We start from the raw sequence: 17,519 nt of genomic DNA on the forward strand, positions 1-17,519 counted from the left end.
CAAAGACCAGGTTCATTAGACACTTAACTAAGCAGTATTACTGGAGACCAAATGCATTCATAAACACCCCACAGACCAACCTATTTTTTAGGAATTTTGTATGATTTATATCCTAATATTCAATGCACAAACTAGCATTACACACCCAAATACTGGCAGAAAGAAAGATTTTTAATGAAACAATTAACTAAACATATTCTAATTAGGGTGCTTTCCCACAGGGCGTATTCCTTGCTCACTATGCACACAGGGCTTTCCAGCGGCAGCCCTATGCTTGTAGTGAGTTTTAGAGGCGGGGCCGTGTGCCGGCGTGTCTGTGACGAGCGGCTCCGCATCCAAAACTCACTACACGCGTAGGGCTGCCACCGGAAAGCCCTGTGTGTATAGTGAGCAAGGAATACACAGCGTATTTCCCGCTGCTGCCGTAAATTTTGCACAGCGTCAAATAAGCTGCGTATACGCCCTGTGGGAACGCACCCTTAAGGTAGTTAGAATACTTAAAACTGCAGTGTAAGTAACACATGTTCAACAATTATAGCAAAAACACTATCTGTTGGCTATTTGGGTGGATTTTCCTTTAACCCCTTAAGGACCCGGGGTTTTTATGTTTTTGCATTTTCGTTTTTTCCTCCTTACCTTTAAAAAATCATAACTCTTTCAACTTTGCACCTAAAAATCCATATGATGACTTATTTTTTGCGCCATCAATTCTACTTTGTAATGACGTCAGTCATTTTACCCAAAAATCTACGTCGAAATGGAAAAAAAAAATCATTGTGAGACAAAATTGAAAAAAAACAAAAACACCATTTTGTAATTTTTGGGGGCTTCCGTTTCTACACAGTAAATTTTTCGGTAAAAATGACACCTTATCTTTATTCTGTATGTCCATACGATGAAAATGATACCCTACTTATGTAGGTTTGATTTTGTCGCACTTCTGGAAAAAATCATAACTACATGCTGGAAAATGTATACGTTTAAAATCGTCATCTTCTGACCCCTATAACTTTTTTTTTCCGCGTATGGGGCGGTATGAGGACTCATTTTTTGTATTGATAGGACTTATTGATCGCTTTTTATTCATTTTTTCAGGATATAAAAAGTGAACAAAAATACCATATTTTGGACTTTGGAATTATTTTGCACGAACGCCATTGACCGTGTGGTTTAATTAATGATATATTTTTGCATTCGGACATTTCCGCACGCGGCGATACCACATGTTTATTTTTATTTACACAGTTTTTATTATTTTTTTTTAAATGGGAAAAGGGGGGTGATTCAAACTTTTATTAGGGGAGGGGTTAAATGATCTTTATTCACTTTTTTTTTTGCAATGTTATAGCTCCCATAGGGGGCTATAACACTGCACACACTGATATTTTACATTGATCAATGGTTTCTCATAGGAAACCATTGATCAATGATTCTGCCGCTTGACTTCTCATGCCTGGATCTCAGGCACTGAGCAGTCATTCGACGATCGGACAGCGAGGAGGCAAGGTAAGGGACCCTCCTGCTGTGTCACAGCTGTTTGGGATGCAGCGATTTTGCCATGGACATCCTGAACAGCCCCCTGAGCTAACCGGCAATGATTTACTTTCACTTTAGACGCGGCGTTCAACTTTGAACGCTGCGTCTAAAGGGTAAATAGCGCGCAGCACTGCGATCAGCGCCGTGCGCTATTAGCCACGGGTCCGTTGTGACGCGGGACGGGAACGGGAGTGGACTCATGAGGTACCGGTACATCATGGGTCCTTAAGGGGTTAAAGCTACAACTATCATAAATGAAACACACAAAGGAATATAACTGAAAAATAATTAGCTTTGGGGAACCTTTATGGCAAGTATGAGAAACAGAGACAGGCATGGAGAAGTCGCTGCAGTCCTTTGTCTCAGGATCAGGCCCAAACAGGAAGTTGAAAGGGAGTTGGTATGGTTGTTGTCCAGGTGAAGAAAGAGACTTTGGTCCCTTTCAATAGGTTTTTTACTGTGTTAGCTCTGCCCCTTTTTTTCAGCAAACCTGTGGGTTGGCTTTGTTTACAAAAACATCTATAGGTCCCTGTAAACTAGCCTGAGAAACCCCTCCAGGTAAGAGACTCCATCTTGCCTTTGTCTAAACTAACTCCATGTGGCTCTCTGGTACAGGACCACAAAATAGACTGCCATAACAGCCTCATTCCGTTTTCAGTAAACAGTAGAATGATGTGTTTTACCAAAAATCTCTATCTTGGCCTCATCTGTCCACAAGATGTTTTCCCAGAAGGATTTTGGCTTACTCAAGTTCATTTTGGCAAAATATAGTCTTTCTTTTTTATGTCTCTGTGTCAGTAGTGGGGTCCTCCTGGGTCTCCTGCCATAGCGTTTCATTTTATTTAAATGTTTATTCAGACTGAGAATAACATGACACAGCTGCCATAATGAAATGACAAAAAAAAAATGGTATGAATGCAATATGGTTAGAATTATATGTAGAAAAAAATAATTCTGTACTGCTTCTTTAAATAGGACGGACTTGGCCAATCCTCACTATACATGGATGGCCATTCATATGGCTTGGGATTAGAGCTAGACTCTTAAGACTCTTAGCACTAGGCTAATCACCCTGACTACACAAGACAACACCTTTAAATTTCCTCTAATCATTTCAAATAGAAAATAAAACAGAGTCAAAGATTCATTCGCTTCTAAAGTACTTACCAAAATCTTGGGGTCACATTATCCACCCACTGTATTATGTTGTAACATGGATCATAACAAGACACTTAACCTTGCTTATTTATAAGGTCATTGCTATTAACATTTACAAATCAAGTAACAAGTAAAACATGGCACAGTGAAATAAAAATTCATGATTTCATGTATTCTGAGGTAAAAACACTATACAAATACATACTTAGGTGCAAGAGTATAACTTACATGTGGTTACTTCCATTCATTGTTCGATAAGCTTTAAACAGGTGCAGTACATTAAATAGGTGCAATATGGAATTTAAATTACATTGTCAGTTCATACGATTCTTAAAAATCTTCTCTCTTCCAGGCCTGGATCCCTTCATAGAGATAACATAAAACAAGCCTAGTAGGAAATGTCCGCTACTGCAATAACTGGCTACAAGTTACGTCAGCTTCCTATTTCTAAGAACAAAAATACTATATATAAAATAAATGAATGTAAAACTTGGGGACGACTACTATAAACATAACACCACCTGTATACAGTAAACGGCACTGGGGAAACACTTCACTGTAACAGCTGGGAATGCACGGCCTGTAAACAATATTGAATGGTAACAATCATATGTACATATCCTGCATATCGGGAGGAAAAACGGAATGGCTTCCAGCAGTTAATCCTGATATTGTTTCCTTTTGTCAGGTTTGTAGCAGGTGAAGTGTTTATTTACAAAATAAAGAACCCTGAAAAAAGTGGCCAGACAGCTTGGTGTTTCACATGGTATTTCTTCATACACACCAGATGTAAGAGAGCACCTGACAAATTGCTAGTACGTCTCCATACTGGGGCCCTCAGTACTTGTTGCCAGTCACACAGCGGTGTGTACAGGAGTTGCGGAATGTGAAGGGGAAGATCCTCGGTCAGATGAAGAGGACACAGATCTGGTTGTTGCTTCACGCTGAAGTTCTTCCACTTTCTTCTGTAGTTCTGCTCGAATAGCCAGGAGATCCTTAAGATTCTGATGAATTGGCATCTAAGAGAAAAAAAAAGAAGACTATTGATATTGGTGGTGATGATACATTTTTACTAAAATACATCTGTATTAATAATCACGTTGAATGCCCAATACTACTACCTACTGTGCCCAAAAGAATACAGCTATATTCATTGAGACCTATTTAACTGCATTGTCTCTGTATTATTAGCATAAAAAGAAGCTGCTTTGACTATCCTCTACGCTTTACAGTGAAGTACTACTTTTTCAGATTACTGCACTGACTTCTTGTTGAACGTATCATCATGATTTGTGATTTTATCATGATGATTAGAGATGGGCAAATCGAAGCTGACCAAGTCGAATACTTTCCGAATTTCAGGAAAAATTCAATTCTGAACGAATCAGAATTTCCTTGTGCTTCATGGTAACGAATCGCTTCATTCACTACATTTTGTGCGGGCCGGGTAGCTAAAATGGCGGCTACACGTGAGGACATGGGGCAAGGAAGTATGGGAAGGCGGGATCACCCTGAATCACATCAGCAGCCAGCCAGGTGATGTCACAGGTCTACAGTATATATTCGGCAGCCATTGCCGAAGACGGGCATTTTTCGATTTGCTGAGAGAGCAGAGACTGTGTGTGCGCACTAATCGCCGTTACAGTCAATACAGATCTTTACAGCAGCAAATCAATTCACCTCAAGCCCACATTTGTTCTGGCTAGAGAGAGAGCAGACAGTGTGTGGTCACTAATCAGCGTTACTGACAATACAGATCAGCACAGGGGAAATCCATTGGCCTCAAGCCCGCATCACTACAGGCAGGCAGGGAGGGAGAGTTTAGAAGTCATTTCATAGTCTGCCAATTGAGATCATCACAGGAAGCACTCCCCATTCAAAGACTGCAAGCAACCATTATGACGCCATATGGTCTCCTGACCCTGCTGCCACATCCAGACTCCGTCATTGTGCCGCTCTGCTGCAATGATTCTAATAGAGATGACCATAATCTTCATGTCATACTTAATAACAGTATTAGTTCACTATCCCAGCACACTCCATATGCTTGTTACGGCAAGGGAAAGTGTTCTACACCCCTATTGGGGTTCTCTGTAGCCAGGAAATAAACATTTTTAATAGCGATTTGTTGCGAATATATTCGGATCAAACCAAAATTTGGGGGGAAATTCGTCAATCGGCCGAATCGAATTTTTGAAAAAATTTGCCCATCTCTAATGATATGTGATAATAAGCTGTTTATTTAATATGAAAGTGTATCTGTTTGCTAAAAAAAATATATATACATAGTATAGATAGTAACATTATATGTCCATTTTTTATGTACATTGGTTATCATATTTGTATATTTTTGGGTGAAAAAATGCTGTCCCTTCAGCTATTGCCTGTGTGTATCTTAGAGGAGGTCAAATGCAGGAAGTGTGGGCAGGCAAGCAGAGCTCCGTGCAGGCTCCTGGCTTTTCAATCATCTTGCTGTGTGAGCCGGAAGTGAGTCACAGAGCCTCACTGCTTGTCCTCAGTGCACAGGGCATCACTGCTTTTCCTCAGTGCGCAGAGCCCCGCTTGCCCTCGGTGCGCAGAGCCCCGCTTGCCCTCGGTGCGCAGAGCCCCGCTTGCCCTCGGTGCGCAGAGCCCCGCTTGCCCTCGGTGCGCAGAGCCCCGCTTGCCCTCGGTGCGCAGAGCCCCGCTTGCCCTCGGTGCGCAGAGCCCCGCTTGCCCTCTGTGCGCAGAGCCCCGCTTGCCCTCTGTGCGCAGAGCCCCGCTTGCCCTCTGTGCACAGAGCCCCGCTTGCCCTCTGTGCACAGAGCCCCGCTTGCCCTCTGTGCACAGAGCCCCGCTTGCCCTCTGTGCACAGAGCCCCGCTTGTCCTCTGTGCACAGAGCCCCGCTTGTCCTCTGTGCACAGAGCCCCGCTTGTCCTCTGTGCACAGAGCCCCGCTTGTCCTCTGTGCACAGAGCCCCGCTTGTCCTCAGTGTACAGAGCCCTGCTTGTCCTCACTGCACAGAGCCCTGCTTGTCCTCACTGCACAGAGCCCTGCTTGTCCTCACTGCACAGAGCCCTGCTTGTCCACCCACATGTCCTGTATTAGGACTCCTCACAGAAACACATAGGCAACAGCTGTAGGAACAAAAATATACACATTTATTAACCAATGTATATTACAAATATACATATAATGGTATTATCTACATTATATCAAAAGTTTTTGCAAATGGCAGGTACACTATAAGGTCTCTGCTTTCTAAAACTCTTTGCCTGCCAAGCACATGTCTGGAATCGTTTCTGTAAAAGATTGCTTTTGTTACAGATGATCATTCACCCGTCTGTGGAATATTTGTGCATATTGTAATAACAATGAGCAGATTTGCAAACATAGACCTCTGAACATTTCTTAATACCTTAATACTTACTTATGGAGGCAGACTCTAGACTTCTGATCTGCACAGATCATAGTGGCAGTCTAGCCTATGAGATCCAGGGATGTGGAATTCCTATCGCCCGATGCCCGGGACAAGCAGTTTTGGGCGCCGGGCAGGTAAATTTGTCCGGCCCTTAGCAAGGCTTTGGGCAAGCAGGGCCGGACCTGACAAGCGCTGCGGACCTCTGCAGACTGTATGAAGCGGGCATCCGACATCTGCCCGCTCCATACTCTGCAGCCCCCGGCTGTAAAAACCTGTGTCCTCCGAAGCAGAGCAGGGGAGATGAGAAGCTGTGTATTTGTCTTCTCTCCCCTGCTCTGCAGACGTGCGGGGGGAGATGAGGGGGCGTGGCCTATTGCTCCCCGTGCAGACCTGCGTCCTCTGCCTTCACTCCCCCCAGCTGTAGCTTCGGAGAGCTGAGGGGAGGAGGCGCGTCTGCACGGGGAGATGCATGCGGCGCTCTGCAGTATGTATGGAGTGGGCTCGGGATTCCTGCCCGCTCCATACTCTGCAGTCCCCGGCTGTTCTCAGTAGCCGGGGGCCGCCGCTAATAGCCAGCCGCGGCTGGCTATTAACCCTTTAGATCGCCGCTGTCAAAGCTGACAGCGGCGTCTAAAGGGACATGTGAATGCTCCCTGGTGGGCTAGCGTGATCGCGGGGGGAGATCCACTATAGAGGTAGCCAGAGGACTTACCTCTGTGCCCTGCTGTCCCGCTCTGTCATTGATAGAGCCTGGCTGGACCAGGCTCTATCAATGGATCACAGAGCACACAGATTAATAGAGTTCAATAGAATCTATTCATCTGTCTGAGGAATCTAATGATTCCTCATATAAGTGTAATAAAGTGTTAGAAAAAAAAACGTTTTAATAAAAGTTTGAAAGACACACATTAACCCAGTGGTCTTCAAACTGTGGCCCTCAAGATGTTACAAAACTACAATTCCCAGCATGCCAGGACAGCCGTTGGCTGTCCGGGCATGCTGGGAGTTGTAGTTTTGCAACATCTGGAGGGCTACAGTTTGAAGATCGCTGCATTAACCCCTTGCATGTTAAAAGTTCAAATCCCCCCCCTTTTTCTATATAAAAACATGTAAACATAATAAAAATAAACATATTTGGTATCGCTTTGTGCGTAATTGTACAACCTATTAAAATATAACATTATGTATCCCCTACGGTAAATGTAAAAAAAATACCAAACCACAGATTTGCAATTTTAATAATACCCCAGAAAAAAAAGTTAAAAAGCGATTAAAAAGTCAGATCAATACCAAAATGGTACCGATACAAAAAACAGATTATGGCGCAAAAAATGAGCCCCCATACAGCCTGGTATGCGGAAAAAAAATAAAGCTACAGGGGTTAAAAATGGCAATTAAATTTTTTTGAAAAAGTTCAGAATTAGTAAAACATGACGTAAACGATACAAATCTGGTATCGCTGTAATCAGGCGCCTAAAGTATAAAACTAACATGTTACCTCAACCACAAGGTAAATGGCGCAGAAAAGAAAACCACCAAATCTGCAAAATTATCTTTTACTATTTCAATTTCACTTCCCTTAATATATATATATATTATTTTTTTTTTTGTTTGGTTCAGAGAATATGTTATTGAAAAATTAAAAGGTATCATTATAGTAGGTAGTTATGGTTATTATAGGGCGAGGAGGAAAAAATGAAAGTGTAAAAGCGAAAATTGGCCGGGACAAGTGGATCGTCATGAGGGACAAGTAGATTTTGCTCCATTTTAGTCTCGTGGACAAGTAGTTTTTTTTTTTTTTTAATTTCCACACCCCTGAGATCTCTTGGAAATATCAAAATACAATCCTCTGTCTCCTCCAATTTTACTGTTTCTTGGATCCGTACTTTGGACACACAACCTACAATCCATTAATGCATTACTTAACCTCAGCATGTCTACCCAGTCTAAATCATGGCTATGCTGTCCCCCTATACACAGTGAAACATGACCGTCTACTGTAGTTGTCCAGCATCAGTTGTCCTCCTTGACACCTAATATCCACCTTTCTAACTGTTCCAGATTTTTATTTATCGATGTTCTGATGCATCATCTAAATGGCTTTTTAATGATTTCTTAATCCTTTATCAGAGGTAAAAAAAAAAAATCATCCATACTGCTCAAATACTGCCTTTTATGGGAATAGAAGATTTCTGACAAGTCCTATAGTTAAAGGAGTAGTCCAGTATCAAAAAACCTTTCCCCTGTCATCGAGATAGGGGATGAGTGTCAGACTGAGGGGGTCCAACTACTGGGACCCAAGCGATCTCCTGCCTAGCGCCCCAACTCTCTGCATGAATGAAGTGTGTCGGCCACAGCACAAATCTAGGGGATAGCCGGAGATACGTTTTCTATATTCCTGCATTCTAGTGTCAGAGAATGGCAAATAATGTTCTGTTCATAAACCTCAGTGGAAACTGTACACTAATGTGTATATTACGTTATCTTGGGAAAACTGTAATAATCAGCACAATTGAATACTCAATAATCTGCACCATTTACGGTTAAAGCAATAAGAATATTGATGTAAAATATAAAAACAAACCATCTTGGTTAAATATCCTCTTGCAGAGCTTTCATTTGCTTGTCAGATGCTGCAGGTTTTACTTGGAAACGCATAAGATCAGTAAATCAAAAGCCGTGGTGATTCAGCTGTAGACGCCTGCAATCTGCTGATTACAATACATCTGCAGCAGCCATGGTAGCTGCAGAGCGAGGGCTCCACTGCCGCAGACATGTGTACATGCCTTCTATCAACAACTGCTGTTTTATCTTGTTTGAGGCAACTTTTTTCATTAGATAAATGTTTAACCCCTTAAGAACCCATGACGTACGGGTACGTCATGAGTACTCTCCCGTTCTATAACGCAGTGCCACGTGCTATTAACCCTTTAGACGCGGCGTTCAAAGTTAAATGCTGCGTCTAAAGTGAAAGTAAAACAATGCCGGTTAGCTCAGGGAGCTGTTCGGGATCGACGCTGTGAAATCGCGGGATCCCAAACAGCTTACAGGACAGCTGGAGGGTCCCTACCTTCCTCCTCTCTGTCAGATCGCCGAATGACTGCTCAGTACCTGAGATCCAGACATGAGCAGTCATGCGGCAGAATCATTGATCACTGGTTTCCTATGAGAAACCATTGAAAAGATCAGGAAAAGATCAGTGGAAAAGATCAGTGTGTGCAGTGTTATAGCCCCCTATGGGACCTATAACACTGCAAAAACAAAAGTGAAAAAAAAAAGTGAATTAAGATCATTTAACACCTTCCCTAATAAAAGTTTGAATCACCCCCCTTTTCCCATTAAAAAAAAAAAAGTGCAAATAAAAATAAACATATGTGGTATCGCCGCGTGTCCGAATTATAAAAATATATCGTTAATGAAACCGCACGAGCAATGGCGTACGCGCAAAAAAAATTCCAAAGTCCAAAATAGTGCATTTTTGGTCACTTTTTATATCATGGATCAATAAATGATGATCAATAAGTCCGATCAATGCAAAAATGGTACAGATAGAAACTTCAGATCACAACGCAAAAAATGAGCCCCATACGCGGAAGTGTAAAAAAGTTATAGGGGTCAGAAGATGACAATTTTAAACTTATTAATTTTCCTGCATGTAGTTATGATTTTTTCCAGAAGTCCGACAAAATCAAACCTATATAAGTAGGGTATCATTTTAATCGTATGGACCTACAGAATAAAGAGAAGGTGTCATGTTTACAGAAAAATGTACTACGTAGAAACCGGACACCCCAAAAGATACAAAATGGTTTGTTTTTTTCTATTTTGTCTCACAATGATTTTTTTTTCTGTTTCGCTGTAAATTTTTGGGTAAAATGACTGATGTCATTACAAAGCAGAATTGGTGGCGCAAAAAATAAGCCATTATATGGAGTTTTAGGTGCAAAATTGAAAGTTATGATTTTTTAGTGGTAAGGAGGAAAAAACAAAAATGCAAAAATGGAAAAATGAAAAAAAAAAAAAAAAAAGATTTTAAACAAAACAACAATTAACCCCTTAAGACAATTTCATTTTTGCATTTTCGTTGTTTGCTCGTCTTCTAAGAGCCATAACTCTTTTATATATTCATCCACAGACCCATATGAGGGCTTGTTTTTTGCGCGATCAATATTACTTTGTAAGTACATAATTAATTTTACCATTAAAATGTATTGCAAAACCAAAAAAAATATTATTTGTGCACTGTACAGTAGGTTTTCTTTATTCTGTGGGTCTATATGATTAAAATGATACTTGTATGTGCTGCACTCTTCCCCACCCCCTCAGCCCAACCCTATATAAGTAGTAATTAGCTACACAAGGGCCATTTCTTTCCTAGCAGCCTCCCAGTTTGACTGGGAGAGCATGGTAGGTGAGCTATTGCACCTTGTTCACACTGGTGTGGTGCTGTGCGGCGTCCGTTGCTGCCGCGGCGCTGTGTCTGCGGGGAGGTGCGACCCATAGACTGGTTTGAGTGGCATTGGGGCCGCTCTGCCAGTGGGTCGTTTCCCCCCCCCCCCCCCGTGGGCACTGGTGTCGCGGCGGTGGTGGTCGCCGCCCAGTGCTACGCCATTTTATGCTAGGGACGTTAGGGACCCATTCGAAATAGGTGGCCTTGACGTGGCGAGTGGGCTTGTACTTTTTGATCAAAAATGTATACTAACAACCTGTTAGTTTTTGATATTATGCTGAGAAGCAATCAGATCATTATACAAGATTGTAGATGTGCACCATGTCTGTTTTCTACCCGAATTTATACCTGTATATATGCTTTACTATAATTGTAATGCTTTAAAAAAAAAAAAAAAACTTTTATTTTTTTAACAAAATAAGTATGTTTAAAATTGAACCTATTTTGAACCTCTATAGCTTTCTCATTTTTCCTTATACAGAACTGTATGAGGGCTCATTTTTTGGGATCTGTAGTTTTTATCTGTACCATTTTTGTTTTGTTAGAACTTGTTGTTCGCCTTTTTATAAAAAATTTTCTGACATGTGATGTAACCAAAAATCTGCAATTTTTTAAAAACTTTTACACCATTCACTGTATTCTTTTATCGGAAGAGGGGGTGATTGGTTGGGGCATTTAATAGCAATTATTAGATTGCTATGTACTGTTCGGTAGTATTGTATAATACAGTACTGATAAGTAACTTTTTGTACAGCCTAGCTCTCCATGTTGCACAAGAAGCTTGGCCATTCTGACACTGGACAGAGGTAAGTAGACCTCCGGCAGTCATTTGAGCTTATCAAACCCCCACAATTACACAGCGGGGGTCCGATATGATAACCAGAACCTTCGGTTTCGATATAGATGCCGTGACCAGCATTGATCATGGCATCTATATGGTTTATGGGGGACTAATGCCTGATTGCTAAGGCAGTGAGGCCAGGATGCTGATAGCAGCTGGAGCTGACCTGCTATGTAGCAAGCACTGCTCCTATGCACGTTTCATAGCAGCACCATAAACGTACAGCGCTATGCAGGAAGTTACATACTGCAACACTGTACATTTATGGTGCGTGTCCTTAAAGAAGAAGTATCATGTAAAAAAAAAACATTTCCCCTATCCAAAGGGGGTTCGAGCACTGGGGCCCCCCGTGATCTCCTGTTGGGAGCCCCGGCTCTCCTTCACAGAAGCGCGTCACAACCCCGCCCGAAGTGGGGGCTGCCAGCTCTATGGGAGAGTTGAAGATTGGCGAATGGCTCTCCCATATAGAGCTATATGGAGGAGGATTGGTGGCCCCTGTTTCGGGCGGGGTCATGAAGCGCCGCTGTGAAGGAGAGCCGGGGCTCCAAACAGGAGATCACAGGGTGCCCCAGAACTCTCACCCCCAGCGATCTAAAACGTATCCCCTTTGGATAGGGGATTTTTTTTTCCCACATAATACTTCTCATTTAAAGGGGTTATCCACCATAAGGTGATTTTAGTACGTACGTGACAAACAGTAATGGACATGCTTAGGAAGGATCTGTGCTTTTCTTGGGGCTAAATGGCTATGTTGTGAGATTACCATAATACTGTGGCTAGCTTTTGTGAACCTGGTATTTCCTGTTTGACTTTTTTTTTTTTTTACTACAAATCCCACAATTCCATTTTCCTCCCTCCCACACATGAGCCACCCCAGCCATTGAAACATAAATGAGCTGCATCTATTCAAAAGACCTGTGGTTTTCAATCAGGGTGCCTACAGCTGTTGCATTGGTTGTAGATTGATCTCTCTCCCACCAAGTGATCCCTCCACCCATTGAAGCAGACAGGCTCCCTGTCATCAGCTGACTAGTGATTCAGGTCTCAGCCGCATTGCAACCTGGGAACAATCTGAGACAACAGTCATTTTGTATGCTGGTAAAAATAAATAAATATTGGGGTGAAAATCACAGAAAAATTGTGAGAAAACCGTCACATACAGGTACAGACACTATATTATGAACTACACTAACTTTACAGCCCCTGTAGCATCGTCAAATAAAAAAATTCCTGGAAGAAATGTAAACTTTTTAATTTAACAAGACAAGGACCCCCCGACCCCCCCTCCAAGTCAGTATAACATCACACTATGTGATGAAACAAGATACAGATGTAGACACATATAGCCTGTAAAAACTGTTCTCCAAAAGAGAACAACAGTATAGTAATAGAAAATACTTAGAGTACCCTGACATAAGCATAGCATAGCATAAGCATAGCCTGGTAACACATGTGTCTGGGCTTGAACATACTGAATCAATTGTAAAGTATGGTGGAGAAGGATAATGCTATGGGGTTGTTTCAGAACAGTTGGCCTCTAAAATGTTTGTGCTTAAGCTTACCAAGCAATTTTGCATAATTGTTTTCTTTCAACTGTGTAGAAACCATTTGGATTTTGGCCTTTTCTGTTCCAGCATGACTGCCCACACTGCAAAAGAAGGGTCCATAAAGGCATGGTGGATAAACTTGATGGGCCCAGACAGATCTCAACCTTGAGTACCTTTGGAATGAACTAGAATGAAGACTGCAAGCCGGGCCCTCTCATCCACCATCAGTGCCTGACCTCAAAAATTATCTGGATAAGTGGGTGAAAATCCCAAGCCAATCATATGGTATATGTTAGTGCTATATAAGCAATGAAAAACAGATATGCATTATGATGAACCTGCGTGAAACGGACAGTCGTCCAGGTAACGCCACCACTGCATACACTGCTCTTTGTATCACCCACTACACGTTTTGTAATAAATAAGTGAATAAGAGTTGCTACAAGCAGGACTATGATGGTGAATGCCCTGTATGCTTTCTTCTTTGAATCATATATGTAGAGGTCTTTGTATATCAGGCGGTGAGCAGCACCACCACGTCTACCAGAATACTGCTAAGCAAAGGATTACAGGTGTATGAATATTAAGTGGAATCAATCAAGCCAATAGTGCTGAGTTCTGTCGTCTGTGTAAAGTTGTAGTCCCAGCCAACATTGTGTCACCTCCGTCTCTTACATGAAATTGTGCAAAGCACTGTAAAACAATGGAGCGGCGCATATGCGCAGTGATACCGTTTTCTCTCAGTGGCTTCAAAGCATGTTTTGCCATGCATGTGACGTCCATTGTTCCACAGTGCTTGTACAGGATTTTATGAGAAAGTCGAAGGGGGACAATGCAGCCTAGGAGACAATTATTTATTAATTCAAAGCTATGCATGGATTCTGGCCTTAGTTTATACACAAAAAACCTGACGACAGGCTTGTCTTAAGTCTCAAAAATGCTACTTTTTCCCTCTTTAAATTTAATGGGAAAACATCTGTGCGTTCACATGTAGATTTGTTTGTAAATATGAGAGACAGATAATAAAGTGCAATTGACTTCTTTTAAGGCCTTTTTCTTGTATTAACAATAAATACATGTTTGTATTAACAATAAGTACATGTTTAAAATTGTTTTGCACTTTTTTTGGGCCAATGACATCCTAAAAAACAGCTAACGTGCTAATTGCATATTAGTGTTTTCTGTAGGCCCAAAACAATTGATGGAAAATCTGTAAAAATGCATGTACAGATGCCAGAAAATGGTCAAAATACTGTGTGCACACCTAGCCTAAGAGTGGCATAACACAGAAAGACTGCTGCATGATGTGAGTGCTGATCAAGTAGATCGGTGCTTGCTTACATCGCTTCACTCTTAGGCAGTCATGCTTTACCTTTACTTCCATCATTTGTCTGTCACACATTTCCTATCAAATAAGAATATTTGCAGGCCAGGACCAAGGATTATTATTATTTTTTTTTTTTTTTTTTTTTACCTGCAAAAATGATTTGATTTGCTGGCAGATGAGCATTTGCTTGTTCATCAGCTGATCGATTGGCCCATTACAAAGGGCAATGTTGATCGGCTGATAATTTCAAAGTGTAATAGGGCCCTAAGGTGGTGCAGCAAGAGGCAAAGCCAATTCCTGCATAGATATGTTATGCTAATAAGTAATATAACAGTGGTTATTATAGGAGCGGCACAGTGGTAAAAAAAAATATAAAAATATTATATTTTTAGCAGGTCCATCAGACAATATGGGGAAGGGGGCAGACATCTTTCTATAATCAACAGGAGTCTAGGAACGATGATAAAAAGGCTTAATGTGCAGACTCCGGAGGATGGGGGCAGGAGATACATTCTACAAGGTCTTCTGCACAAAGGCTACTCCTATTTACAAAGTGAGTGTCTGGCTGTATAATGTACTAAGCATTAGTCACTCAAGGACACGCATTACCTTGAAAACTGTTAAGTGATGAATCTATTTGTTCCCGCTGAATGAGTCTGTTATTTTTATCTTCTGTTGCAATAGGGAGTCTTGATAGAAAAGCAAATGTGTTTTAATGCCACTGTGTGATCTCCGTCAAATCGAGCCACCATTTATTCCCATTTATCTGCAAAAACACATTTCCTTCAAGACTCCCTTTTCCTGCAGTTCCATTTTCTCCCTTGTTTTTCTTTATCATGAAGTAAAATGCTATCTGACTGGGTATACACAAGAAAGCCCTGACAATTAAATGTACTCGCAGGGAAAGGTGTTATTTAGCCATTAGAAAAGCAGCAATGTGATGTTTCTCAGTGGTGACAATTAGCATTGCACGGCAGTCATCTACAGATCGGCCATTGTGAGATCTATGTACTTTTTAATAACTTCGCCCTCCACAATACACCTGAACTGTAATTATCCATATTATGTAGGTTAGTCATAATATTATACTTTTAATTCAGTGCGTCTGCTGGATCATGTCAGGCTGCCTGACTAATGCTTCTCTACTTTGTAATTGTAGTTATAAGTTTTAACTTAAAACCAGTCCTCATGTGACACATAATCCCATAACAGCATTTGGTCAACGTCATCTGCACTAACAGGCAGTACAGGCAGGTTAGTGCGGCTAACAGTTGGTAATTGCTATTGGTGTGTATCGATACCTATACTCGGGTCTTACATTTTTTTATTGGGACATCCCTATACGTAACTTTGTTGTTTTCCTATTTTAGAAGGGAATAATACCACACAGGAAAACATACCCTTATACAGAAAAGACACTTCTTATTAAGTATTGTAAAACCAAAACTTTTCAGTGCATAAGTTTAGCATAAAAGAAACAGTTACTGGACTTAAAAAAGGAAGAAAGACTGTAGGAAATAGGAAATGAAGGTTGCAAGAAGCTTAAAATGTACCTGTCGTTTTCAGGATAAGCTGCCCTGGGTGTGTACATGAGAAGCAGCACTAGCTGTGACATTATATAGCTTGTATAAAGTATTTTCAACAGATTTTTGCTCTGCATGGATTTGCACTTCATCCAGAGCTGGTGAGCAGAGCCTATTGTCCATACACTGTACATACACACAGAGGAGGGGAGTCTGCACTTATATGTCTCCATACTAGGGCTGCACGATATATCGCAAATGCAATCGTATAGCGCTATTTCATTTTTACAATATAAACATTATATAACCAATATAACACCGGCTCCTGTGTGTCGGCATGGCGCAGCCCCTCTAGTGTGCGTGTCACAGCTCATTGTTGGCATGGCGCAGCCCCTCTAGTGTGCGTGTCACAGCTGATTGTTGGCATGGCGCAGCCCCTCTAGTGTGCTTGTCACAACTGATTGTTGGCATGGCGCAGCCCCTCTAGTGTGCTTGTCACAACTGATTGTTGGCAAGGCGCAGCCCCTCTAGTAAGCGTCTCACAGCTGATTGTCGGCATGGCGCACACCCTCTAGTGTGCGAGTCACAGCTGATTGTTGGCATGGCGCAGCCCCTCTAGTGTGCGTGTCACAGCTGATTGTTGGCATGGCGCAGCCCCTCTAGTGTGTGTGTCACAACTGATTGTAGGCATGGCGCAGCCCCTCTAGTGTGCGTGTCACAGCTGATTGTTTGCATGGCGCAGCCCCTCTAGTGTGTGTGTCACAACTGATTGTTTGCATGGCGCAGCCCCTCTAGTGTGCGTGTCACAGCTGATTGTAGGCATGGCGCAGCCCCTCTAGTGTGCGTGTCACAGCTGATTGTAGGCATGGCGCAGCCCCTCTAGTGTGCGTGTCACAGTTGATTGTCGGCAAGGCGCAGCCCCTCTAGTGTGCGTCTCACAGCTGATTGTCGGCATGGCGCACACCCTCTAGTGTGCGTGTCACAGCTGATTGTTGGCATGGCGCAGCCCCTCTAGTGTGTGTGTCACAACTGATTGTTGGCATGGCGCAGCCCCTCTAGTGTGCGTGTCACAGCTGATTGTTGGCATGGCGCAGCCCCTCTAGTGTGTGTGTCACAACTGATTGTAGGCATGGCGCAGCCCCTCTAGTGTGCGTGTCACAGCTGATTGTTTGCATGGCGCAGCCCCTCTAGTGTGTGTGTCACAACTGATTGTTTGCATGGCGCAGCCCCTCTAGTGTGCGTGTCACAGCTGATTGTAGGCATGGCGCAGCCCCTCTAGTGTGCGTGTCACAGTTGATTGTCGGTGCAGCCTCTCCAGTGTGTGAGATCACCGTAGTTCACCATGCTCCCTCAGCCCCGATCTCTGCGCTTACCGCTGGGACACAGTTTTTTACATTCCATTAACTCAAGCTAATGTCTCCCTAGCTCTCTCAGCACCGTTCTCCACTAATGTCTCCCCAGCTCTTAGCCCCGTTTTCCATTAATGTGTCAACTTCTTCATCCCCATTCTCCCCTGGCTCGGGGATGTAGACATCTGTGTACCCGCTGTAACAGGGTATAGACAGGGGAAAGCGAGGTTAATCCCCTCTCAGAGCACTGTCCATCCCTGCTCTCAATCCTCACTTGGAGCACTGTCCATCCCTGCTCTCAATCCCTGCTCGAAGCGGGGTCCATCCACGTTCCTAATCCCCTCTCTGAGCGTGCGGTTTATACCAGCTCTCCCTTCCACTGACTTG

General features: G+C 42.6%; 1 protein-coding gene across 9 annotated transcripts in view; it reads right to left on the reverse strand.

Annotated features, from left to right (window-relative positions):
* Positions 1 to 2,772: 2,772 nt before the first annotated feature.
* MTMR1 (myotubularin related protein 1) overlaps positions 2,773 to 17,519 on the reverse strand; it is an 87,441-nt gene continuing 72,694 nt past the window's right edge. For all 9 annotated transcript variants that reach the window (XM_056541093.1, XM_056541091.1, XM_056541090.1 and 6 more), the window contains one exon: positions 2,773 to 3,713. In XM_056541093.1, coding sequence (XP_056397068.1) covers positions 3,549 to 3,713 — 165 coding nt within the window. In that variant the 3' untranslated portion in view covers positions 2,773 to 3,548. The remainder of the gene's footprint in view (positions 3,714 to 17,519) is intronic.

Source organism: Hyla sarda, chromosome 9 (genome assembly GCF_029499605.1).
Source record: "Hyla sarda isolate aHylSar1 chromosome 9, aHylSar1.hap1, whole genome shotgun sequence".
NCBI lineage: Eukaryota > Metazoa > Chordata > Amphibia > Anura > Hylidae > Hyla > Hyla sarda.